Source organism: Cuculus canorus, chromosome 19 (assembly GCF_017976375.1).
Source record: "Cuculus canorus isolate bCucCan1 chromosome 19, bCucCan1.pri, whole genome shotgun sequence".
Classification (NCBI taxonomy): Eukaryota; Metazoa; Chordata; class Aves; order Cuculiformes; family Cuculidae; genus Cuculus; species Cuculus canorus.
In genome coordinates this window covers 4,579,535-4,606,088 of record NC_071419.1, presented here as the reverse complement: position 1 = coordinate 4,606,088, position 26,554 = coordinate 4,579,535, and the positions used below count along the sequence as shown (strand labels likewise).

At 49.3% G+C, this 26,554-nt stretch overlaps 3 protein-coding genes across 9 annotated transcripts in view; 2 read left to right on the top strand and 1 right to left on the bottom strand.

Moving 5' to 3' along the window:
- Positions 1 to 1,194: 1,194 nt before the first annotated feature.
- CEL (carboxyl ester lipase) lies at positions 1,195 to 16,446 on the top strand. Of its 2 annotated transcripts, none has more exons than XM_009569612.2 (12): positions 1,195 to 1,407; positions 8,209 to 9,264; positions 9,778 to 9,928; positions 10,332 to 10,454; positions 10,802 to 10,999; positions 11,100 to 11,230; positions 11,647 to 11,754; positions 12,042 to 12,159; positions 13,028 to 13,214; positions 13,758 to 13,961; positions 14,454 to 14,651; positions 15,157 to 16,446. In XM_009569612.2, the coding sequence occupies exons 2-12, from the start codon at positions 9,151 to 9,153 to the stop codon at positions 15,359 to 15,361; spliced, it is 1,737 nt and encodes a 578-aa protein (XP_009567907.2). In that variant the 5' UTR covers positions 1,195 to 1,407; positions 8,209 to 9,150; the 3' UTR covers positions 15,362 to 16,446. The 2 variants fall into 2 exon arrangements, with proteins under 2 accessions (XP_009567907.2, XP_053940459.1); XM_054084484.1 differs by having other exon boundaries at positions 8,209 to 8,613; positions 15,157 to 16,445.
- Positions 16,447 to 16,622: 176 nt separating this feature from the next.
- Positions 16,623 to 24,177, top strand: GTF3C5 (general transcription factor IIIC subunit 5). The gene is made up of 11 exons (XM_054084036.1): positions 16,623 to 16,772; positions 17,380 to 17,602; positions 17,818 to 18,016; positions 19,109 to 19,304; positions 19,657 to 19,761; positions 20,253 to 20,367; positions 21,053 to 21,133; positions 21,676 to 21,773; positions 22,421 to 22,503; positions 22,799 to 22,941; positions 23,632 to 24,177. Exons 1-11 carry the CDS (start codon positions 16,623 to 16,625, stop codon positions 23,781 to 23,783), a joined length of 1,545 nt encoding a protein of 514 aa, XP_053940011.1. The 3' UTR covers positions 23,784 to 24,177.
- A 26-nt stretch (positions 24,178 to 24,203) lies between these two features.
- RALGDS (ral guanine nucleotide dissociation stimulator) overlaps positions 24,204 to 26,554 on the bottom strand; it is a 65,482-nt gene continuing 63,131 nt past the window's right edge. For all 6 annotated transcript variants that reach the window (XM_054084034.1, XM_054084030.1, XM_054084029.1 and 3 more), the window contains exon 18: positions 24,204 to 26,454. In XM_054084034.1, the coding sequence (XP_053940009.1) occupies positions 26,279 to 26,454 (176 nt within the window). In that variant the 3' untranslated portion in view covers positions 24,204 to 26,278. The remainder of the gene's footprint in view (positions 26,455 to 26,554) is intronic.

Sequence of the window (26,554 nt, the reverse complement as noted above, 5' to 3'; positions counted from 1 at the left end):
TCCTGGAAAGACTTTCTGGTTCTGTTTGGTTTAAGATCTGGATTCTAAAATGCGTATGCAACAACACACATTAGAAATCCTTCTTTGAAAATGTAGTTGGCTACAAAAGCAATTGAACTAAAAATGACTGATTATGTCATAGGGAGCTTGACTTGCAAAACTGCTACAGAATAAAAAGGTACACCCCACACAATTTATCACTTATGCTGCTTACAAAGCAGAGAGGTTTTTCGACTTTTGTTTTGGAATAGCACGTGCACACAGAGAAGACAACCCAGAACAGCCACACCAAAATCCTTCAGTGTCAGTTGAATCAGTCAGCTCCTTTTGTGCTGAAGGAGACCTAAGAAAACGCAGATCCCTGCAGAGTTCCTGACCCACCACCTTTCAACTGGCAGTCACCATGGATGCTCCAATCTTAAGGCTGTAACCCTGAACTGAGACCTGAGGTCTGCCACACGGTTCCTGCATGACCCTGGGCAAGACACAAATGTTGGATTTCTGAAGTTGTTCAGCACACTATGAAGGTCACAAAAAGCTTCACCCCATCTGTGAGATGAGGATAATTCCCCCTCTCCCCATCATTTCACTTGTTTATTTCAACAGTAAGATAGTCAGGAATGGGACTGCCCTCCCTTATCTCCTACATACAGCTCCTCACATAATGGAGCCTTGATCTCAGCTGGAACGCCCGAGTGCCACTACGATACCAATAACGAGTGATAGAAACTTAATTCTGCAAAATAACCTAATTCTGCAACTGGCTTAGAAAGAAGTTCTCCAAGCACACACAGCGAGACCTGCATGCTGAAACCACTAAACTGCCAACAAGAAACGGAGCGAGCAGAAACAGAGAGGATAAACCAGACATGAAAGCATTTTCCGCCTGTGAATAATATTCCAGGGAGAGAAACAGAGCTGGATATGGATGCTACGAACATCCCACTCAATGCCCTCATTTTAAAGGTGTTGCTTCAATACAAGCATTTTTCAATCTGGTCCTTGGGGCAGATTTTGACCCTTTGGCCCAAGGGTGATCCGCGTTCACCGTACCAGATGGTGAGGCAGGCAGAGAGCAAAGAGTCCCCAGGAATGGGGAAATCTGAGGCTGGGGAGGAGCTGAGCGCACACTGAGCTCAGCTTTGGTCTGATAAGTTTATCAAGCACTGCCGGCTGCTAACTGTCAGCCGGCAAAGAGGGCCTGTTAGGGAGGAGGAACAGCTCCCAGGGCAAGATAGGACAGCCCATGCCTTATCAGAGTGCCTGAGCCAAAGAGGGAACTGGAGAGTAAGCACTTTCCAACCACTTCATCTCAACAACAGACAGATTGGCAGGAAAACCCTGTCAGCCCTTCGCTTCTGCTACCCAGGCATCAAGACAGAGCCTCCATCTATGCAAATAACCCTGGTAAGTGCAGCATGAGAGTTGCAAATGTGAACATCGGGCCTGAGGGAATGCATGGGGTAGGTTTTCTTAGGAAAATTAGCCAGCAGGGAGTCAGGTTTACAGCAAACAATTCAGATGGTACTGAGCAAGCCGCTCCTGTTCAGTGGCCAGAGCAGCAGCCCTCCTCCAAGCTGCCTTCCCTAGACTTGGGAAGGGAATCTAGCATTTCAAAATAACACTAGTCACTAAGTTTTGGTGTGCAGATAGTTGGTTTTCCCTTTACTGTTTCTGAATAACAGTAAAAAACACCCCAAGTGAATAGAAGAGGAAAAACCTGACCATTCTCATCTGAGCTGCCAAAGTATGGGCCAGCAAATGCCCCTTCACCCCTAGGGCAGCATTAACCAAAACAACATAGCTGAAGGTCATAGTAGCGAGTCTCCTTCGCTTGGATGATCTCCCTTGGACTTGTGCAAGCTCCCTCTCCATAGACCTCAGCCATCACAGGAAGGGTAATAAGAGATTCCCACATGGCACATCCTCTGCTCAGTTTCCCTGCTGAGGAGAGGCCACGTGGGACAGAACTGGTGTCAGATCAAGCTCTTCAAAACAGTACATTTCAGTCTGTCAGACCATGCTATTATTGTGTCACTGCTCATATAGACCATATGGACAGCTTTCACCCTGCATCCCACCCACCCCATGGTCTTTGGATGAGTTCAAGCTGGTGACCTGGGTCCCGCCTATATCAGGGGATTTTACTGAGAGCTGGCCCCGGTGCAAGCCCTAACTCTGTGCGTGGAGGACGTGTTCATATTTGTCTGCCTGGTGCAAGTGTTGTCCTAAGCCCTCCATGGGATATGAGGCAGGAAATCTGCAGCAACAAAGTAGCCCAGATCTCCAAGGTGAGCTAGTGTCTCAAAGGCTCCCTTTCTGGTAACACATCTAGGAAGCGATGTAGCTCCTCCTAAAGCACACATCTACAATAGAACAGAAGTCATGCCTTCAATGCACCTACTTCTCTCCCCGAAGAGAAGGGGAGACTCGTATCTGTAGACATCTGAAGTTACATGAGATGAGTCACACCCCTGTGGTTTCTGCACCACTCTCAAGCCAAATTTCTCACAGCTGTTTCTGCTCCAACCCATAATCTACTGTTCTCCAGGCCATGAGCAACCTCTAAACCATTTAATTCCTCTGGGTATCAAGTGTTTTTAAGAAAGTTCTAAGTACAACACCCACATTTAGCACTGGCTAACGCAATTCTGAGGCTCAAGACTTCCTTGTGAAGAATAAGGAGTTAAAAAACCTTTACCCCATTGATTCTGCCTTCCTCTTGGATAATTTTAAAGCAATGAGACTTTATCTTACATCCCAGGCCCTTCTATATTAGGAGGTTTGGTGGGATTTTTAGGCAGTGGTCAAGTCTGCTGGTTTCTCCTCTTTATAACATAGAGGTTATCTCTTGGCTCAGTTAGGGAAGGGGAAGTTGGGGATGATGGAGTATTCCTGTTCTTGAGAGGGCCCCATCCTGAAAGCTGGCACATGGTGAACCAGCGTGTGTGTCAGACATCCCTGCCCCGGCTCCTCATTTAGATATAACCTGTAGCAGCTTGACTGGAAATCAGTCAGGCTCAACGGACACCCAGGTACAACAGCATCTGGAAAAGAGTCCAGAAACTGCAGCTGCATTTTCTGATATTGTAGCATCATTGAGAATATTAAATGAGACTCAAAAATCAAAGAAGGAGGATCATGTTCCTGGCTTTGCCACTGTCAGCTGGTCTGAGCCAGTTACTATCCCTCTCTGTGTCTCAAGTTTCTCATTTGCAAAGTGAGAATAATAACATGGACATGCTCCGAGATCTACAGATGAGAGCTGCACACCCACAATGATCTTACAGCGCCCAGCATTGTGAAAAGTCCCACAGAAAATGCATAAAGCATCAAAGAAAAGTCTGTTTTGTGATCTTCCAACCTGATAACGCAGTTTTCACTTTAATGTATTTGCTCAAATTTGAGTAGGGCAACTAGAAATGGAACTGGAGTCACCTGGACTTCCAGCTTAGTTTCTTATCCAACTTCATCTTATCTCCTCGAAGTATAATTTTAAGAAAAACATCAGGTTAAAACTCTGTTCTTAGGAAAAGCATCATGAACTACTGGCAAGATTTTATTCCAAGTTCTGGAAGACGCTTATGAAAATATGCACAAACTTTATTTTCTAGTGCCTCACATTAATGGCAGAGCTAACAGAGCAAGAGAAAGCCCTTGGTTTCAGAGTGAAAGCACACAGGACAGCTGAAGTTCCCCATGTTAACTGGAACTTAAGGAAACAACAGCAAGAAAGTGAGAGGGCCGTGTCCATGTGCCTGCTGCACAGTGCACAGTGGTGCAGGAGGAGCCAGAAACGCTAGTAATACTTTGCATTTGAATAGCACCTCCTGCCTGAAGATTTCAAAATGCTCCACGAAGGTGGGAAAATCTTATCCCTGTTTTACTGCATAGAAACCTATTTTCTGAATCATTTGTTCCCACCAAAGTGGTCACAATACATCAGTGGGCAGGATTTAGCCTCTAGCCTGCAAGTTCTCCCACAGCATCATTATAAATTTTGCAGGAGATACAACGCAAGTTTTGTGGTTGACAGGATCAATAATTTATATTTTTGGGGCACCACCGTAGCCCCATTTCCTCAATCCCAAAGTCCCCAGCAATCTTAGCTCAGAAGGGAATATGACTCAGGCCTTCAACCGAAGGGCTGTCATCTGCAAACCCTGAAGCCTGGATGTGGCTGTGGTTTTATCACTGGTCACCAGCTGCCTCGAAAGCTCTTGCCTCCTCCCCAATGATTCAGCAAATCTTCTTCAAAGAGAAAAACAAGCATGGAAGCGAACAAATCACAATGTCAGATTACAAAGATGAGCAGGGAAAAACTGTAGCTCAAAGGAGGGCCATAAAAGCTGATGAAGTTGTGTGACCCAAGGAATGAACGGCCTGACAAAGGCTTGGTATTTCAGAGGGATCAATAATAATGTGAAAAATAGAGTTGTAATTTGAATTCTTTACACTGTGAACCATTGCTAAGCATAAAAGAGAACACAACGTGGAAGGAAATGAAGCATATTCTGCCTGCTGCTATCTGGGCATTGCACAGGGCTGATATGGATTTTTACTGGTGTAGTCCATTCTGGTTTACATTGGAACAAAGTTCTACCAAGCAAACTATTTTCAGGAATTTCTGCTCTCCTTAACAAAAGCTTTCAGTAGTTTGGAAGCCAATTATCAAGTGATTTGAACATAACTATTCCAAAAAAAAAAAGGAGTCCTGTTAGTTATCTGGTATCTAAGGCATGGCAGGGGGCAGTTAGAAATGCTGTTTTAGCTTCTGACAGTGGTGGCTGCTATATCATATTTATATGCTAGAGCCCTTTTCCATAAACATTTTGTTTCCTGCTGTAACCACTGCTGAGATGGAACACAATATTAGCTTAACAGGTCATCCTACACAGTCTATAGGATCCAAAGTAAAGAAGGAACTTCAGTCAGGAAATGTAGTATTTCCCCTAAGGGCATTCAGTCCCAACGCTCCAGTCAAGCCCACTCTTCCAAGAGTGCCATGAAATCCTAATGAAAATAAAAACACTTGCAACTTATAGGGAGCTAATTTGTGGGATCTCTCAGCTCAGTGGGTCCTCTGATACCTATGAGGCAGAGAAATACAGCCTTCCACTAGATTAAACATAACACAAAACAATCTTAGAAGGAAGATGAGCTCAGGGACTGTGCATACAGGCGTTGCAGAGGGATAAACTGAAGCTGACTGGTGTTTCACACTGCTTTTACACTCCACCTGATTGACCTCACTAACCAGCACAGAGATCAATGCTTTGACGCTAAAATATGACTAAGCAGGACTGGCTTACCTTGCTTTATATGTACTCTCCATGAATATTCACCTCATTAACAACTTCCAGCTCACAAAACCTCCTTGCCCTTGGATGGAGCAGGATTTTGGTGCATGTACTTACAAAGCCAAGATGAAGAAAGCAACCACAGCACAAGCCAGAGAGCCCCCATCCCAGTCTCACCCAGCGAGTTAACACTGTGCAAACAATGGGGGAACAGCACCAAGGCAGTCTCCTTTTAAAGCATTTTCCTGGGTAGCACTGCCAGCTGCTTTCACAGGTTTGGGGGGTTTCTTCTCAAGTGTAACAATAATCAGGTGTGCTTTTAGAGCCCAAGTGGTAGAGCCCAAGGAATTGGAGTTTTTAAGCTGAAAATGCGGTACTACTGCACCCTACAGGCTGGAAACAGCAAATATTTAATTCTTATTTTTGAAATCATGTTTTTTAAACCACGCTTATCACTTTTGGAAAGGAGGCTGCCTCTTTGCTCCTGGGTATTTGAAGCTGCCCTGTGCCAAAGCTCTCACAGAACGCACACAGCCATCGCCCACCCTGCTGGGATAAGCAGAGGGAACGGCAGCGGCTGTAACACGAACGTGCAAGCACACACAACCCCAGCCAACCCTGACTCAAGGGTGCCCGAGAAAGGGAGAGCTCAGGGACAGCAGGGAGGGTTGTTCTGTGGGATAGAGACCTTCACCGATTTCAGCTGCTCCCTTGCTCTGTTTTCTCCCTCTTGGCAGAACAGAGGCAGGCGCACTCGAGAAACAGCCTGATGGCACCAACCTCAATAAAAGTCACTTGAGGACTTGCCAGGTGGGGGGACCTGGTGATCTGGTGCAGGAGACTGCCTCCCCCAGCACACTGCACACAGTGTGGGATGCAGTGAGCCCAGCTTTCTGCCTGCTTCCAGTGAGCTGGAGCTGAGGGGAGAGTGTGCAGGAGTCACCAAATGCTCCTGTGACCATACTCACTGGACCTGTTCCCTCCTGGCCCCTGGTTGGTTTTGCCAGAAGAACAACCTGTGAGATCTCCCACAAGAAACATCTTTCATTTTCTCACCATAGTCCTTCATCGGCACTTTAAAGAAACACCAGCTATATCTTAACTGCTTTTCCATCTTGCCCTGTCCCTGTACCCTAAGGAGCTGCAGCAATTACAGGAGAGCAGAGGCAGAGGGTGAAGCCTCCTGTGCTGCAAATACATTTGATACAAATCAGAGGCCAACTGCCTGTGGGTTTTCTGCTGTACAATACAAGAGGGCTCCTGCCACTGTGGAACCAGGTGTAGCTTTGCAGGTTTTATTTCATTCAAATTTTCATTCCTCATTTGTGCCACAAGATTCTTTTATGTATCAGTGTGTGACTCCACAATCCATACGGAGGTGGGGCCAACAACAAACCAACCCATTGCTCACATGGCTGAGTCCCTTCTCTTCTGAAATCTGGAGCACAAACTTACATTTCTGTATGTTCCCATGAAGGCTCTGAGTCTGTGTGTGCCACAGGCAGAGAGCAAACCTGATCCTTTCCCTCCTTCTTAGGGAAGAATACAATAATCCTCAGATATCTGATGAGAACCTGATTGGCCTCAGCAGGGCGCGTCGCCCAAACAATGCCATCTTTATGAACTTTGATGATGAAAGAACCCCAACCAAACCACTGGATGCTGCTGTTCAGAACTGGAAGAAAGTGTGTACCAATCCTGTGGATAAAAAGGTGTAAGAAGAGCTGAGAAAGGAACATGCTTTCCTCCAGAGCTGGGCCAAGCACCATACTGCAGCATGTAGACCTTGCAAAAAATCATTGTGGTTGTAGCCACTGCTGGCTTCTCTGAAGGTTTTATGATTGTGTTTCCCACTTAACCTTGTTAACAATGAGATATGTTTTGTGTAATTAGGCCAGGAAGCCAAATCCAGGTCTTTAGGTTCCACTCCCATTCGATATCAGCTGTCCGTTTTGTCCTTAGCAAAATACACATTTGCTTTTTCTGTTCTCTAATCTACCAGATGAGAAGGGCTGTTCTGGTATATTCTGCCAGGGATACAGGAATATTTGGTGTCATGAACAGCTGTAGCTCCCCTTGAAATGATGGATGGGGATAAAAATTGATTAAAGCATGACAATGTGACGTCAGGAAAATGCGTTAATTGCATGTGTCTGAAATGCCATCCAGGGCTCTGATATTGTATTTCTTAGAGCTGGCCATGTTCTGAAAATGAATTTTGCAATGTGCCTGCTGCAGAGCTCTCAAGCCTTTCTGGAGCACAGACGGGTTGCTGGATGGACATTGGATAACGACGGGCAAAGCCAAAGTCTGACTGATGTAAAAAGTCCCATTAGAAGCCATTGAGATCGCTGTGTTCAGTTCCATGGTTGTTTCTCTAATATTTTGGCTCTTTGAAATCCATGTGGTCTGGTCTCGGAATGCAGTAAAGGCCAATGTAAATGTCCACCCGGACAAGCTGAAACTTCTGTTGCCATCCTTGGCCTATTACATGGCAGCTCTGCACGTTGGCCCTTGTGCCTGCCTGGAGCTGCTGGGAGACAGAGCAGGGGAGCATCAGCTGCGCATTCCTGGTTCTCTACATCTTGTGGAGGACATTAGGTCTGAGACTTTGGGACTCAGGGCTCCCCTGCTCTAATTTTGCAGAGAGCAAGCTGAGGGAAAGGACATTCAGAGGTCATCTAACAATTCCATGGCAGAGCTGCCATCGGATCTCATCTCCCCTCTTTCCAGGTCAAAGGGATTTGTTGATCTGATCGCTCTCCTCTCCCCACTTTGCTAAAGTCACCGTACCTCAAGGACCAGCCAGCCCTTCACGCACCAGTCCAGCACCTCTGTTTCTGAGCCAGGGATATTGTGCAGAGTTCTTGCCCTCCGTTCATTATTTGTTTTCTCTTTTCACCTCTAGGTTATGCCCCTAATGACATGCCCGTGAAAGCAAAACGCAGCACGTACAACTACAGTCTGCCCATCACTGTCAAGAAGCCAGGTACGCTGTGCCAGCAGAAGGGCTCTTTTTTGGCTAAACAAGAAGTGATGGTGGCAAAAAGCAGCTGCGATATGAGTCTGGAGAGTGTGAAGACGACAAAGAGGAGGAAGAGGACTTCAAACCTTCTGAGGGGAGTGAATATGGGGAAATTCTTGGCTATGTGTGAACTCAGGGAGCAGTCCGACTGCTCTTGGACATAATCAGCTCTGCTCTTGTTCCTTAAGCATGGAGGGTTCAGCAACCACGCCCAGGATGGGGGAAAGCAGAACTTCTACTAAGATGCTGATGACCTGTCTGCAAGGATTCCCTTCTGTGGGATGCAGTGTATGTTGTCCTCGCTAGCTGATGCCCTTCTCAATTCTGTATCGACTCCCCCAGCAGTCAGCAAAGACCGAAGGGAGCAGGCAGTGGGGCAGAGCCTCAGTTCCGTAGAGATTGGCCATTCTGGCCGTTAGTCTGCCATTGCCAGCACCCGGTCACAGAAATTAGGGATCTGCTGGCATTCTCCAATCTTATGCATTCTCCAGTGTGTTTGGGTGCAGGAGTCTCATCAGTCACTGCTAATACGCTCTGATGCATGGTTTCATACGATTTCAGCCTCCTGCAGTTGTGTGAGGCTTCTCAAGGCTCCAGCATTTTTTCATGCTTTCTGGAATTTTGTTAGACTGAGAGATTTCCTTAGCTTTGGCCTCCAGCCCACAAAAGCAACATCTGCAGGGCTCTCACACAGTGACGCCAAGCTACCTCAGCTGTGCTTTGGCCTCAGCCTACTGAAGGACAAGTGGGTAGAGGCTCTCCTGGTTTACCTTAGAGCCACGTCTGGCCCATGTCATTGACCCTCAGCCGCTCTCCTAGCTATATATGTGTCAGGTTCCATTTGGGCACAGGCTCCTCAGGTGTGCACTCACCATGGCGCGCTGGGAGATCCTCTGCTTTGCCTTGTGCTCCTACCTTGGGGTAGCATGGGCTGCAACCGTAAGTACAAAGGCATTTCTGATGGCTTTGCAAGCATTTTGCTTGTTCCTGCCTGAGTGAGCAAACTCCTGCTGTGTCTGGTCTGGAGCCCATAAAAGAGGGTCCGTAGAAAATGACATCCAAGACAGGCTGTTTCCTTGCCGAAACATGGCAAAGGCTCTCAACCACATTTTTCCAAAAGCTCCTGCACAGTTCTGTTTCAGGTCTGGCCTGATTTACATCTTAAGGCTGAAAGTCCTCACCTTCTGCCTTTTATCTTTGAGTGTGCAAGGGAATGACTGCTGCCTGTCTGCTCCAAAGGGAAGCCGCGTGCAGGACACCTGCACGGGCACATCTCCAGTGGCACCTACTTGTGGGCTTTCCAGAAGGCTCCAAAGGGATGGCTGGGGAAAGCAGGCTGTGGGTGGGTCCATGTGGGGGACCAGCCAGGGTAAGATGTGGGTACTGGCAACATGGGAAACCAGAAGATGGACTCTGCAATGGATTTTCTCTTCTCAATGGTACCCCACGTAGCTGGGTGTGGTGTACACCGAGGGAGGTTTTGTGGAAGGCGAGAGTAAAAAACTGGGACTCTTCGATGGCTACATCGACATCTTCAGAGGGATCCCCTTTGCTGCCCCTCCAAAGACTCTGGAAGACCCTAAACCTCATCCTGGCTGGGAAGGTAAGTTCCACCTTTTGAATGCCTTTGGTTTGGGGTTTTTATTTTTGCTTCTCTCTCTTTAATCCACTATTGATGAGTCAAATAGATCATTGCCTGCTTTCATCTACTGTGCCAACAAAAAGCTCGTAATCTCATGGTGGGTATGACGATCTGTGTTCCGAAGTAACCATATGAAGTAAGAAAACCAAAGCATGGCACCTGCTTCTCCCCTCCCCGTGCCCTGGCTGGACAGAGCTAGTTCACATGGGAAAGGGTCCCACTTTGTCACTCCCTCAGACTGGTCACAGTGGCTGGGAAGGCTTTGCTGTCTCTGCACTGGACTCACAGAGGACAGAGAGCTTGTGACAAAGGATGGAGTTGATCCCTCTAAATAGGACCTGCTGTCTTTCCTCTCTTCTCTCAGGAACACTGCAGGCAAAAAATTTCAAAAGCCGCTGCATGCAGATGACACTTACACAAACCGATGTCCGTGGGAGCGAGGACTGTCTCTATCTGAACATCTGGATCCCTCAAGGGAGGAAACAGAGTATGTACTAGGCAGAGACCTGGGGAGGAGATTCTCAGTTGCCTTTTGTGGACAAATTGCTCTGGAGCATCTCTCGGGAGCTCCATTCCCATAGCAGGCAGCAGCAGGAGCACTGATTTTCAGAGGGAAAGATAAGAGCCATGTCAACCAATGTCCCTCAGCTGTAGCCTGTTGGGAGTTTCAGCCTCTTCTGCAGAGCATAGGCTTTCTTGGCCATAGGCTATTGCAAAGCATCATGCCTGTTCACACCCAGGTGGAGTGATGCTCAGCCAGCGGCTATAGGGATGGATGGGCAGCATCTTCCAGCCATGTTGGGGCTCACACTGCTTTTCTTCCTCATCTCCCAGTCTCTACCAACCTGCCAGTGATGGTCTGGATCTATGGAGGCGCGTTCCTTGTAGGAGGGAGCCAGGGAGCCAACTTCCTCGATAACTACCTCTATGATGGTGAGGAGATTGCTGTGAGGGGCAACGTGATCGTGGTGACCATCAACTATCGCCTGGGGCCCCTGGGCTTCCTGAGCACTGGAGATGCCAGCCTGCCAGGTACCATAGCAGCTTCCTCTTCAGGGGACCCTGTCACAGGTCCCCAGTTAGTCAGCTTTGCTGTGCGGTTGCTCAGTGGTTGGTGATCTCTGTTGCTCAGGGAACTATGGGCTGAAGGACCAGCACATGGCTATTGCCTGGGTGAAGAGGAACATCAAGGTCTTTGGGGGCGACCCAGACAACATCACCATCTTTGGGGAATCAGCTGGTGCTGTCAGTGTCTCCATGCAGGTGTGTTATCCTTGTCAGACCCCAACAGAGCCACTTGTCTGCAAAAGGGTATTCCGCTACATTCTTCTACATACGCTGCCCGATTAACAACCTCTCCTGCCAGGGACAGCATTGCTCAGCTTTTTTGCTTTGTAGCCACTCCTCCTTCTTCAGTTTAATCAGTTCCACCACTGTAGGCATGTGTCCTTGCTTTTGGGACTTCTGGTGAAGTCACATTTACTTGCCATGTCACCTACTCTTATCTCCTTCCCACCATATCACCTCTTAACTTCAACTGCTGAGTGTTGCCAGCACTAGAGCTGGCAGCTGCCCCAAGCCTGGTGCACAAGCTGTGAGGGGACTGGAGGGGCCTGGTGGGCAATGGTCTCTTCAGGAATTTGTACCTCAAACCGCCTTGTTTCTATTTTGCTCCACAGACACTGAGCCCAAAGAACAAGGGCCTGTTCAAGAGAGCCATCAGCCAGAGCGGTGTCGCTCTCTGCAGCTGGGCCATCCAGAAGGACCCGCTCGCCTGGGCTAAAAAGGTGATGTGCAATCTTTCCCGAGGGGATGGAAAGACCAAAAAAGCAATCATAGAATAGTTTGAGTTGGAAGGGACCTTAAAGATTATCTAGTTCCAACCCCCCTGCCATGGGCAGGGACACGTCCCACTAGATCAGGCTGCCCATAGAGAAGAGATTTGGCAGGAACACAGAGCTTTGGAAACGTGCTGCTTTGACATGAAAACCAACGCCTGCCTCTGTGAAGCTGGTAATGGACCTTTGGTTTCAGAGGGTAATACTGGGAGGTTTCTTTTTCTCTCCTCCTGCAGATTGCTGAAAAAGTGGGCTGCCCCACAGACAACACCACCACCTTGGCCAACTGCCTGCGCATCTCCGACCCCAAAGCCGTGACGCTGGCCTACCACCTGTACCTGACCAACCTGCCCAGTAAGTGTCCAGCCTCCCACCAGAGCTCACCGTGCCTTTGACGGGATGCTGGGGTGACTGCCAGGAGGGTTCAAGCAGTGCTTGTGTCCTTCAGAAAGGGGACAATAACGACAGATCTTGCAGTCCCCCTTCCACAGGCAGGTGTACATCACGCTGGTTGAACACTGTCCATCATGCAATGGCAGCGGTGGCAGAGGAACTCTCCCGAGGGCCATGCTTTGGCTTCAAAGCAACTGTTTGGGCTTTCTCTTCTGTGAAAGCAGCGAGAGCAATTCCAGAAGACAGCTTACAAACAAAAAAATAACTGACCACAGCCCTGCTATTTTCATTTTAGTCGCTGGGTGGAGTGTAGGACTCTCACAACGGGTAGGGGATGTTTCTGCCTTTGCTGCCTGTGGGGATTTCTTTCCCAAGAAGACCCTTCTCCACCTGCTCTCCTCATGCTTCTAATAAATAGCCCCAGTATTTAGCTTTGCTCAGGACCGAGAGTGGCCAAGCCACCACTATGCAGTTGGCCAGGGCTGCCTGCCCTGGCAATGGGTGAGCACAGCCAGATGGGATGGGGAGAAGTTCTGTCCTTCCCTGCCTTTTGGGAAAGGACCGGGTGGAGGAGAGGATTTTTTACCTGCTGTACTTGGCTGGCAGATCTCTTTCTCTTCTCCTCCACCTCCAGGCATGAGGTTTACTGAACAAGATCCTGTGGTCATCCTGCTCTTGGGTGACATTGTGCCCATGCCAAAATCACCACCCAAGCCGTCATTCACCTCATCCTATTTTTCCTACAGTTCCTTAAGTCATGGGATGTGCCAGGCCACACTTCTGTCTTTTCTGAGCTCCTAATGGACTCTGGTTTTGTCTGCTGCTACAGCGCCCCTGGTTCACACGCTTGCCATCACTCCTGTTGTCGATGGAGACTTCCTCCCAGACACACCAGCGAACCTGTTTGCCAACGCTGCTGACATTGACTACATCGCTGGGGTCAATGACATGGATGGACACTTCTTTGCTGGCATTGATTTACCTGTTATCAACCGCCCACTTGGGAAAATGACTCCGTAAGCGAAGGGTGATCTTAAAACCCTTAACAGGAGGAACCTTATCTTTAATGTAGCCCCAAAACACAGCAAACTTAGACCTGAATGGACAGGGAACTGCCTTAAAAATAGGAGGTGACTCCAAGCCAGGGTGCCTAGGGCATATGCTGCCAAGTCCAGAGCCTTCAAGAGAAAAAAGCAGCTAGTGGGAAAGCCTCCCCATGTAGCTTTACGGTGCTCCTGAACTCAGCACCAGCGATAGGCTTGGAAGTTCTGTCCAGAGCAGGTACATGCCAGACATGCTGGGTGCCCACCCCATCAGAGTCCTCTTTGGGGATGAGAGGATCTTGTGGTCAATTTGGCCCCAAGGTGTTCTGCTGAGAAAGCTGGAAAACACATGCCCACCATGTAGGACTGAAATCACTGGCTTTTCCTTCACTAAACCATTGCTTACCATAGGGGTGGATGTGAACATCAGTGGGAGCTTCATGGATCCATTTCCATGGGTCCTGCCCCACTTGAAGCTGTTGGTCTGTAGTTAACTGATACTATTTGTCTTTTCAGGGAGGAGTTCTATGATTTGGTGAAAGGACTTACTGCGGACAGGGGCGAGCGTGGAGCCAATGCCACATACACTCTCTACACACAAGGGTGGGGTGACAAGCCAGAGCAGGAGGTCATGAAGAAGACAGTGGTAGACCTGATTACTGACTACATCTTCCTGATTCCCACGCAGTGGACACTGAATCTGCACCTGCAGAATGCTCGGTGAGCAGCTCAGCCCTGGCAGGAGCACAGACCCTACCTTGGGGCTGAAATGCTGCATTTCCAGCACAAGGGGCTGAGGAGCGGGTTCAGAGGGCTGAAGTTGGAGGAGGCAGGCTTTGTGGTACTGAGTATATGCTTACACGTGTCTGATACAACCACTATTTCTCTAATGCTGCAAGGGAGTCACGCTATGATTTTGTTTTAAATTCCCTTTAAAACAAGTTTTTTTTGCTTCCCAAATACTTCAGATTTCATCCTAGCAATGTTTGATGCCACGAGACGTGGCAGTTAGGTGATATGAGAGTTGGGATGGGAATCAGAAACAGAAGTTAAAAATTACAGGATATTCTCCTACCTCTTAGATGCAAGTGAGCATCTTCCAAGGCTTAATCTCTGGCTCTGCTGGTATTTAGACTGTGGTTATGAACCCACACCCCTTTCTCTGCTCTCCACCTGCAGCCACTTAGCAAGCTGTCTATTTTATTTCCCCAGGAATGCCAAGACATACAGCTACGTGTTCTCCCAGCCATCCCGAATGCCCGTATACCCAAGTTGGGTAGGGGCAGACCATGGTGATGACCTGCAGTACGTGTTTGGGAAACCCTTCGCCACCCCCCTGGGCTACCTGCCCAAGCACAGGACCGTCTCAAAGGCCATGATTGCGTACTGGACCAATTTTGCCCACACAGGGTAAGTGATAATGGTTCCATGTTTGAGTTTTGTGCAACACTTCAACCTGCTGCTTTTGCTTACAAGCTTCTCAAGAGCAATTCCAGAAGTGGGGTGTCCTCTGTCCATACTTTTGTTGTAAGCCTGGCTCTGTGTGGTGGAATTTCCTCTGGGTCCTCCTCATCCAGGGAACACCTGGGGACAACGGAACCATTTTCAGAACATTTGAACTCTGCCTAAACTTAAAGATGAGGGTTTCTTTCTAAATCCTGCCATTCAGACAGGAGTTAAGCCCCTGCATGCAGCCAGGGATGATGCTAGTGAGGACCAAGGGAAGAGACAGCAGGTCGGCAAGTCGCTCCTAGCAGGCAGAATTGCTGTTGCTTGTCCCAGTGTCAAACTCTCCCTCTTCTCTCACTTCAAGCCTCACTTGAGCAGGCGAGGTCCCTACCAAACACCACAAACCTTGCCGCATCCACAACCTGTCCTGATAAAAACTGGGCTTTGGTTTCTCATTTCTCCCCAGTGATCCCAACAAAGGGAATTCAGATGTGCCCGTTAACTGGCCGCCCTACACCGATGAAGGCCATTATTATGTGGAAATCAACAACAAAATGAACAAGAACTCTGTGAAGCAGAATCTGAAATCTCGCTTCGTGACTTTCTGGAACTCGGTCTATCAGAATCTGCCACAGGTTGCCAACATCACCGTAGCCGATAAACTGCCATAGAGCTAAGAAAAAACGCCTTTTACAGACAGATGCAATTCATTAAAGGCTTGCTTGTATCTGAGCAATTCTGGCTTCTCCCTGTCTTTGCTGTGGCAGGACTTTTCTCCCTAACTTTACAGTGAGGCAGCAGGCGGTGTCCAGTCCCTGGGCAGTGTGTGCTGCCTTGATCCAGAGTGGAGCAGTGACCCATGGAAGCTGCTGCTGCAGGGAGCCATGGCTCAGCTTAGCTTTTGGCTGGAGTTTGTTTTCCCTGCATGATGCAGCAGGACAGAAGCCATGGCTATGCCAGTGCCTCACCACCCTCATGGTGAAGAATTCCTTCCTAATGCCTAATCTAAATCTTCCTCCTTCCAATTTAAAGCCATCGCCCCTCATCCTATAACTACAGCCCCTTGTAAAAAGCCCCTCCCCAGCTATCCTGGAGCCTCTTTCAGTACTGGAAGCTGTTCCAAGTTCTCCATGGAGCCTTCTCTTCTCCAGGCTGAATAACCCAAATCCTCTCAGCCTGTCCTCATACGGGAGGTGCTCCAGCCCTTGGATCAGCTCTGTGGCCTCCTCTGGACTTGCTCCAACAGCTCCATATCCTTCTTATGGTGGAGATTCCAGAACCAGACACAGACCTCCAGGTGGGGTCTCAACAGAGTGGAGCAGAAGGAAGAAACATCTCTCTCCCTGCTGGTCCCACTGCTTGGGATGCAGCCCAGGACACGGTTGGTTTCTGGGCTCTGAGCACACATTGCCGGCTCATGCCAAGCTTCTCCCAACCACATCCATCCAAGTCCTGCTCCTCAGGGCTGCTCCCAACCACATCACCCCCACATCACCCCCAGCCTACAGCAACAGCGCGGATTGCCCTAACCCAGGCGCAGGACCCTGCACCTCAGAAACTGCCTCAGAAGAAGGGAGACATTATTCCACACGGGTTTACCCTCAAGTCCTTGCTTGGCAGAGACCAGAGAGCTCCAGCTCGGAGCCTGGGCTGCAAGGGGAGAGCAAACACCCTCCTGCCTGCCACCACCTCGACCCCCACCACAGCCATAGGAACCTTTGTGCGGGGAACCTTTGTGCGCGGGAAACCTTTGTGCGGGGAGCCTTTATCCGGAGGAACCTTTAAGCGGGGAACATTTATGGGGCGGTACCGTATACGGCAGAACCTTTACATCCCGGAACCTTTGTACCGCGGTGTTCGTGGTGGGGGGAAAGGGGAGCGGCTCCTGGTCGGCCTGCGATGGCGGCGGAGGGGGAGGCGATGGGGGAGGCGATGGCGGCGGGGAGGCGGTGGGGGGAGCGGGGCTCGGCCGTGCTGGAGCTGCCCCGCACGCCGCGGCTGGTGTGCGTGGAGTACCCGGGGCTGGTGCGGGACGTCGCGGCCATGCTGCGGACCCTGGGAGGAGAGCAGGGGGTGTCGAAGGTGAGGGGGGCCCGCAGAGTGAGGGGGGCGGGGAGCCTCGGGGATGGGGAGGGGGCTGTGGGGAGGAGGTGGGGACAGGGACCCCTTCCATCCCCCATCTGATCCCGGAGATCCCCCCGTGGGACTCCTCTGTCCGATCGCAGGGCGCCTCCGCTTTGGGACCCCCTCATCTGATCCTAGGGACCCCCTGCTGTGGGAGCCGCCTGTCTGATCCCTGTCTGATCCGAGGGAGCCCCCACTGTGGGATCCCTCTGACCGATCCCAAGGACCCGCTGCTGTGGGACCCCCCTTGTCTGATCCCAGGGACCCCCTGCTGTGGGACCCCCCCTGTCCAGATTCAGAATGTCTCCAGCTGGCTTCGCACATGGTTTTGGGGCGAGGCTGCTGTTGCCCACAGGGGAGGAGACGGGAGGTGTCAGGCAGCACACGAATGGCTTCACGTCCCCTGATGCAGTGTTGGCTGAGCAGGGATCCCCATCCCTGAGGCAGTGTGAGGGGAAGTGGCTGGTGCCCACTGCTAAAGGTGGGGGTGAGGGGCTTGTGCCATACAGGAGATGGGCTGTGAGGGAGCAATGCTAACAGAGCCTGTACGCGCCCCTGTGCACAGATCTATGCCGACCCTGCCAAAAGGTTGGAGCTGTATTTCCGCCCCAAGGACCCTTACTGCCATCCCGTATGTGCCAATCGCTTCCCCACCTCCACCATGCTGCTCAAGGTGAAGAGGAGGACTAAGAAGAAGAAGCAGTTGGATGCAGATGAACAAGTCCAGCCAGAAGTTGAGTTTGAAATGGAAATACTTGGGACTGTCACCACTGTTTACAAATTTCAAGGTAATACTTGGGTTTGTGTCCACGTGGCTTAAAGACGAGTATGTGTGATGGGAAAGGGAAGTGTTTTCCCTTAAACAATTCAGGACTGGAAGGAAAATCGAGTCTCCTGTATAAGCGTTTGCATAAACTTACCAGGTTTCTGCTCCTGAAGGTTGAATATTGTAAGAAATATTGCTGTATTTCCAAAGAACTTCACAATGTCTTGCTTCTTACAGGAATGTCTGATTTCCAGTACCTGGCGATGCACTCTGGTCCTGATGGCAAACAAACCTCCATGTACGACAAAGTCCTAATGCTCAAACCAGAGAAGGAAGAATTTTTCAATAGAGAATTACCTCTCTACATCCCCCCACCAATTTTCTCCCGTCTGGACACTCCCATTGACTACTATTATCGGCCAGATACACACCATCGGTTCGTGCCTTTTCTCATAACATAGTAAATAGCTGGTTTGGTCCTGGAATGGACCTGTAGTGAAAGATTTTACTAGCTTGAGATATACTTCTAACAGAGTGGCCTTCAAGTTAAGATTTCCTTTTTCCTCATTTGGAGGTACCTCCAGTACATTCTGACTTCAGTAGTGTTATAGGATCTGTAGTGTTATAAGACCTGTGCTCTTGAAGCAATAGGGCAGCACTAAATACATTGTTCATGTATTTCACCTGCTTAAGCTGCTCCCTTGCTCTGTTTTCTCCCTCTTGGTTTGGCAGAAGAGAGGCAGGTGCACTTGAGAAACAGCCTGATGGCACCAACCTCAATAAAAGTCACTTGAGGACTTGCTAGGTGGGGGGACCTGGTGATCTGGTGCAGGAGACTGCTTCCGCCAGCACGCCGCACACAGCGTGGGATGCAGTGAGCCCAGCTTTCTGCCTGCTTCCAGTGAGCTGGAGCTGAGGGGAGAGTGTGCAGGAGTCACCAAATGCTTCTGTGACCGTACTCACTGGACCTGTTCCCTCCTGGCCCCTGGTTGGTTTTGCCAGAAGAACAACCTGTGAGATCTCCCACAAGAAACATCTTTCATTTTCTCACCGTAGTCCTTCATCGGCACTTTAAAGAAACACCAGCTATATCTTAACTGCTTTTCCGTCTTGCCCTGTCCCTGTACCCTAAGGAGCTGCAGCAATTACAGGAGAGCAGAGGCAGAGGGTGAAGCCTCCTGTGCTGCAAATACATTTGATACAAATCAGAGGCCAACTGCCTGTGGGTTTTCTGCTGGACAGTAGAAGAGGGCTCCTGCCACTGTGGAACCAGGTGTAGCTTTGCAGGTTTTATTTCATTCCTCATTTGTGCCACAAGATTCTTTTACGTATCAGTGTGTGACTCCACAATCCATAGGGAGGTGGGGCCACAGACAAACCAACCCATTCAACCCATTACTCACACAGCTGATCTCCTTCTTTTCTAAATCTGGAGCACAAACTTCCATTTCTGTATGTTCCCATGAAGGCTCTGACTCTGTGTGTGCCACAGGCAGAGAGCAAACCTGATTCTTTTCCTCTTTCTTAGGGAGGGCTACAACAATCCCCAGGTGTCGGATGAGAACCTAATTGGCCTCAGCAGGGCGCGTCGCCCAAACAATGCCATCTTTGTGAACTTTGATGATGAAGGAACCCCAACCAAACCACTGGATGCTGCTGTTCAGAACTGGAAGAAAGTGTGCACCAATCCTGTGGATAGAAGGGCGGAAGAAGAGCTGAGAAAGGTATATGCCTTACTCCTGACTTAAGCTCCACACTGCAGCATGCTGTGTAGGGAAAAACTGCATGTAGCCATTTTCCCTGGCTTCCCAAAAAATTCTTGGTGTAACTGAATGATATGGCAAGTATCAGCAGACGCTCTTTGCACTGCTGTTTTCAGTTCAGTTATGCAAGTCGGGATTTGCAGCCAACTCCTGTTAAGTTCCTTCTTGTGACACTAGTTCTTACATTACTGTTCAGATGGCTCATGCTAAGGGTCAAAAGGCCTCCATGTAGAAGAAAATCCACTTGGAAAGCTGAAGTGCCATTAATAATCGACTTCCCACTGTTTCCTGGATTGTTTCTATATTGGTTTAGCTTTTTGAAGTCCGTCCAGTCTGGTCTCGGAATGCAGTAAAGGCCAGTATCAGCGTCCACCCAGACAAGCTGAAGCTTCTGTTGCCGTACTTGGCCTATTACATGGTAAGTTAGTACTTCGGTGCCCTCGTGCCTGCCTGGGGCTGCTGGGAGACAGAGCAGGGGAGCATCAGCTGGGTGTTCCTGGCTCTTCAAAGTTTCTCATGTCCCACCACTAAGTACCTGAGCTTAGCATCGTGTAATGAGAAAGGGAAGGAAAGCCTTGCTTTTGAAGAGAAGTTAAAACCATGAGTGACTCAGTAACTGTTCGCTCCGTTGGTTCTAATTGTCTTTGGTGCTCAGTCAGACACTCAAATGACTGGCAAGATAGCAGGATTTTTCCAAACAAACGCTTGCAAGTGAGTTTGTAAGGCACGCACGTATTTGGGCTTTGGTGCTCCGATTGCCTGGGTTTCAGTATATAAATACTCACGTGGCAAGTGAGGAAGAAGCTGCTAAAAGAAATAATTTTGGTGTAATAAAGGCAAATATGAGAATTTTCTAAGAAGCAACACTGTGGGTTTTGTAACCATCTTCCCCTATGTGTGTTTATGCAGTTAACAGGTCCTTGGAGAAGCTTATGGGTTAGGTTTGGGTATGACCCCAGAAAACACCCTGAAGCAAAGATTTATCAAGTACTGGACTTCCGAATTCGCTGTGGAATGAAATATGGTAAAAGCTCCCAAACCACAGAGACACTCTCTCTGCTTTCTCATTAATACTGGTAGTACATTTCTTTTCACTTGTTTTTCAAACTCTTTTGCTATATTTCTGTTCTGATGAAGATGATGCTTTTTGAGTCCATATCTTGTCCCTAAACTCCTTTAATACTTTATTTCTTAGCAAGCAATGCGTCTTTCCTCATTTGGCACATTCCAAACCCAGTGGACAGCTGGCTGACTTTCCTCCTCTGTGTGTTCAAAGCCCAAGTGGATGCAGCAGACCGTGGTCCCTCTTTTTCAGTGGAGGCACTGAGCAGTAGATTGTCTTGCTTACGTAGTAGCTTTTCCTCAGGGACCATATCTTGTGCAGGACACAGGTCGCAGACTTTGGTACAGGGGATTCCCTTGCTCTAATGGCACAGAGGGCAAGCTGAGGGAAAGGATTTTTTTTAAGGTCATCTAATAATTCCATGGCAGAGCTGCTATCCAGGCATTACTGTCAGATCTCCCCTCTTTCCAGGTCAAAGGGATTTGTTGATCTGATCGCTCTCCTCTCCCCGCTTTGCTAAAGTCACCGTACCTCAAGGACCAGCCAGCCCTTCACGCACCAGTCCAGCACCTCTGTTTCTGAGCCAGGGATATTGTGCAGAGTTCTCGCCCTCCGTTCAGTATTGGCTTTCTCTTTTCACCTCTAGGTTATGCCCCTAATGACATGCCCGTGAAAGCAAAACGCAGCACGTACAACTACAGTCTGCCCATCACTGTCAAGAAGCCAGGTACGCTGTGCCAGCAGAAGGGCTGTCTGGCTCCTCTGTTTCATTGTTTACCCCATCCTAGACAGAGGTAGCAAAGGCTTTTCTGTGCTCTAACTGTATTAGCGCTGTATTTCTGGTTATAATACTGTGCTGCTGTTAAGCCAGCAGAAGAGCTTCCTGCTGGGAAATGTGAGAGTCTTGGGTGCGTGTCTGGCTGAGCCACAGTACCCGTTAGCAGACAGAAGGGAGTTCTGTGGGAATTCAGCGTTCACTTCTGTTCAGGGGTGGTGCAGCACAGAGTTGGGGGAGAGCTGTTCTCTCTGTCACGGGAGAGTAGAAAAGGTTAAAGTTATGAACAAACACGCTGTGGAAAAATCTGCCACACTGACCGCCTTTCCTGTGACTGTCCAGTAGCAGCTTTGAAGAATGAGCAACACATGCTCAGCTGCCGGGCTGGGCTGGTTTTTGCTGACCAGCAAACTTCAGTCAACACAGGGAGGTGACAGTACAATGCCACAGTGAAAGATGTCTCTAATTAGGACTCCTTTTTAATCTTCTTTCAGTAAGTCATACAGTCAGTGTTCACGACCTGAAACAGGGTCTTGGTACATCTGGTGCATCTGGTGCAAAAAAGTCTGCCTCCAGCATATATAAACTGAAGGTAAAGCAGTACTCTATTTTACCAGAATCTTGAAATAGCATAGTGAAAAAGAGGTATTTCCTGGTTTTGTCAGTCATTAAGGGGACAGTTGACATCCTCAGGTTTACCCAGGAAGCTGCTGGTTATACAGGTCACTACTGAACTTCACCTGCTGTGCATGAAATGTATTTCTTAAGTGCTGCAGGACAGGATTGCTGCCCTCAGCCCTAATCTTAGATGTGATGAATGTTTTGTTTCAATTGATAATATTGAAACTTTAAGGGCAGTGAAGTGCAAAACATTGTCACTATGAATTTATCAGATTGTCCTGCAAAATCCAGCGGCACAAAATATATATTTAAACAGGAACATCTTAATTTTCCCTTTTTGCTAGAATAAAACCTATGGTCCACAGGCTGTAGAGAGTGGTGCAGGTTAAAGAGATGGAAGTGAGTTCTCTGCACAACTGTGCTGCTGTGGTTATGGCTGCAATGGAATTTTGTTATGGTGTTCATTCAGCTGTATCTTTTGCCATGTTGCAGAACTGATTTGTGTTGGAAGTGCTTTGTTCTTGAATCAGACCATTGAAAGTACTTTTCAGTTATGCCAGAGTTGTCCTGTTACACCATAAAAAGCACATCAATCCTTTCCTTATTTCCTCCTCTTAGGAATCTGTCTACATTTTCCAAGAAGGAGCTTTACCCCCTTATCGGCAGATGTTCTACCAGCTCTGTGACTTGAATGTGGAAAGGTACTGCATGCTGGCAGCCGAGTCTTCTATTAGAGCTAGGTTTCAAAGCGTATTGGTTTGGAACATCCGGTCCGTCCCCGTCTCTCTCTATTTGACCAAAACTTAAGAGGTCTCCAGCTTCTGAATAAAAATAGAACAAACTTTTCACACATTAACTTATTTCCTCTTATTACAATTACACAAGTAACTAAATCTGCTGTTCCAGCTCAATAAAGTAAGCTATAGTCTATCTCCTTTGAAGCCTACCTCTGACTGCAGAAGGCTAACGTTTCCTCCTTTTTTTGCTGCTTTTTAGTCTACAGAAAATCATCCATCGGAATGACGGCACGGAGTCGGAATGCACAGAGCGAGATGGGTGGTGCCTTCCGAAGACCAGTGATGATCTCCGAGATACCATGTCTCTGATGATAAAGCAGATGATCAGATCCACAAGACCTGGTAAGGATCCATCTGAACATCAAAGTGCACTACTACCTCACCACCTACAACTGCAGTGTGTCACTGCCTTTCTGGTGGTGTTGAGACGTTGTGGGCTGAGTAAGAATGTTGCAGTCACCACTGAGGCAGTAGCATTCCTCTATTTATCTCCTCCTTCATGCAGAATTAAATGGCAGTGCTACACCTGGTGTTTTTTGCATTCTAGCTCATGAGTGTTTGAGCTGTTATTCTGCATTGGGAACAAAGGCCTGGGGTTAGGAAGGGCTAGGAGTAAAGGTTTTCCGTTTCATCTTCTCAGTATCACAGCCTTCAGGTTTAAAATGTCTTTGTTCAGTCAAGATATTGTCAATAATCATGTATCGGCTGATAGCTTTTTACTTTGTATCGATGGCATTATATGAACATGAAGTGAGGAAATTATTATTGCCAGAGCAGTATCCCAGGGAATTAGGTCAGAATCAGCTAGGAAAGGAGATGGGACAGTTCAGATCTGCTGCTGTTCTACTAGCGCTTCTGGAGTACGAAAACAGATTGCTTGGGCTTGATCAGATTCTATTAATATATGCAACATTATCTGTGCCCCTCTGGCTTCTGCCCTCCTCTCACACGTTTTATGAACTCTACTGCAAATGCCACAGCTTTCATAGAGAGAGGCATCACCGTGTCTGTCTTTCTTGCTTCCCAATTAAGCTCTTTTCTCAAGTACAACAAGCAATGAAGATGGCAAAGAGCAGCTGGCATACGAGTCTGGAGTGGATGAGGATGACGAAGAGGAAGAGGACTTCAAGCCTTCAGAGGGGAGTGAAAATGAAATGGAGACAGAGATTCTAGACTATGTGTAAACTCAGGGAGCAGTCTGGCTGGTATTGGACAGAATCATCTCTGCCCTTGTTCCTTGACTGCTGAGGGTTCAGCAGCGATGCCCAGGATGTGAGAAAGCAGAACTTGTCCTAAGGAGCCAACATCTCTCTGTACTGACTGCTGTGCCTGGCAGTGGCCATCATTCCGGATGTTAGGAGCCATTGCCTGCAATTTCCTAATTGCTGGCTAATAAGCCCTCAAGCAAGCTCAACAAATTCCCAAGAGTGAGCCCAGAATCTAAACCAGCTGGAAGTACACCTGAGAGGAGAAGCTGCATTCCCCAATCTCTCCATGTGTGGGAAGGGCACCTGGGCCAGGTTGGTGGCCACGTGCAAAACAGAAAAGGTACCTGAGGAGTGCTGGGGGAGGCATTCCAGTGGCCTCCCTAAGGCAGGAGTGCCCCTGGAGTCCCTAAGGCGGGTGCTGCCCTTCTGTTCAGTCAGGTCTACTCTTCTTTCTCTGGGAAACTGTGACAGCATTTTGGGGAAGGAGGACAGGACAATCCCTGCCTTGGGGCAGAGACATCTAAGCATCAGTATTTTATTGCAAAGACTAATTACATTGCTGTGTACAAGTCACACTGGGCAGTGTGCTCCTTCATTGAAGTGGTACAAAATACATATGGTACAGCCAGTCCCTCCAGTGATGCGGGGCTGCTGGAGGACACCAGGGGGAGGAGAGGGAAGGGGGCAGGCACAGAGCAGAGGGAAGGCCCTGGGGGGGCTGATGCCCAAGGGCAGGAGCCAGGCTCTGGGCAGGGTGGGAGGCGGGAGGCTGCCCCTGCGTCAGGGAGCCAGGGGCTCCCATCATGTGCAGCACCGGGCGATGCCACCCAAGGGGACATGGGGCTGGGAGAGCTCAGTGCCAGCCACGCTCGTACCCAAGCAGCCTCTCCCCACCCAGTGTCCACAGCCCAGCTCCTGCCACCAGCCCCCCCCGAGAGCGGCCGCGCAGCACTGCTGCAGCCCCAGGTCCCTCTGGTGGAGCTGCAGAAGGCGCTGCATCTACCCAGCAGCACGGACAGACGGGAAACAGAAAGGCTGTGCTAGAAGGTAGCGCTTAAAAAAAACCACTGAGATGGAGCCAGAAGCAAAAAAAAGGTTCCCCTTCAGTTAGTGTTTCCTACAATGATTAAAACAAGCATCTCTGCCCCTGCTTGAGCAAATAGTGGTATAGAAAGGAGGAAGGGGTGGCCAGCAGGGCCTGCACCCCACCAGCATGGCAGTGACACCGCTGCTGCCAACATCCCTCCCAGCAGCCTTAAATAGCAGGGTTGGGAGGGGAGTGGAAAGGGACAGAGGGACTGGGCTGCAGGGCAGGGGGAGGCTGGATTAGTAAAATGTACAAGTTCATCTCTTCTATTTACAACCAATAAATATTGCCAAAAAAAAAAGAAATCAGTAAACTTTTTTGTTTTATACAAAAAAAAAGTCTCTTTGCTGCTTCTCCCATGGTCAGTGTTTGAAAAAGTCTGGTTAAAGCCCAAGGTGAGTGGCACTTTCTGCAGATCAGGTGGTGGCAGCTGGGGTACCCGGAGCACCCCAAGCTCTCCAGCTCCTCGCCCACCTACGCAGCAACCAAGGTCTCTATTTACACAAGTTCAGACAGATATATGCTCTCCTCCTCCTCCTCAGGCTGGCAGCGCTGGGGGCACAGCGCAAAGCTTCCCCCGCCGGTAGAAGAGACACTGGTATTTGATCTTTGGTGCAAGTTTGAACGCGGGCCGTCGAATTCCAGCTGGAGGATGCACTGGATCGGGAAAGGAGCGAGACTACGCAGGCTTCCAGTCGTCAAGAGCATGAGGCACCCACTTCATCACAGCATGGACACGGCTCTCCTCCACAGCACTCCGGCTGGCGCGCGGCTGTGACCTCTCCAGCTTGCCTCCTCATCCAAAACACCCAGGGCATCCACAGCTTCTCCCAGCAGAAGGAGAAGCAGAGCTGCGTGGCGGTGGTGATGCCAGTTATCCCAGGGAGGAAGAACGTGGAGGTAAAACAGTACTGGAAGGCGGGAAGGACTCCACAGGCAGCCCAGCTCATGTGGGAGAGGCGATGGCTCGTGCGCTGCTCCTTGCAAACAGCCTCTCTGCGAGTTGCCGCTCCCCAGCTCGCTCGGACACAAGGCACCTACGGCAGAGGCGGGCTCCAGCTCTGGGCTGGCTGGCGGCTGGACTAGTGTCACACCGTGGAAGGGTTAAAAAAAAAAGGAAAATAAAAGAGATATCCCCTCTGCTGCCTTCCTGGGTAGAAAAAAAGACCTGATTGAATCGGGAGTTTGTGCAGAGAGAGGCAGAGGCTGACACTGGTTCCCAAAGCGCCCCGGCTCTTGGTGCGAGAGGGAGATGCACGGCCATCCCCTGCAGGCAAGGGTCGCTCCTCTCGCCCTGCCGGGCGGCACAAGGACCGGCCACAGCCGTGCCCGGAGCAGCCTGCCCCCAAGGCCCCGTCGGTGATGGGTGGCAGTGGGGCTGAGGCTAGAAGATGCCTTTGGCGATCTTCAGGCCCTTCTGCTTCATCCTGGGCAGGGTGGAGCTGGAGCCATGCTTGATCTTCACCCCCTTGGAGAAGCCCCGCTTCTTGAGCACAAAGTCGTAGTTGGCGGCAGAGTTCATGGCATAGAAGACGTTGGCGTTGTCGGGGATCTTCAGCTCTGGAAGTGACCAAAGATGGGGATAAGTCGGGTATCCTTTCCCTGAAAGTGGCCCAGAGTGGGGCTGACAGTTGTCCCTGAATGCTGGGATCCCTTTGCT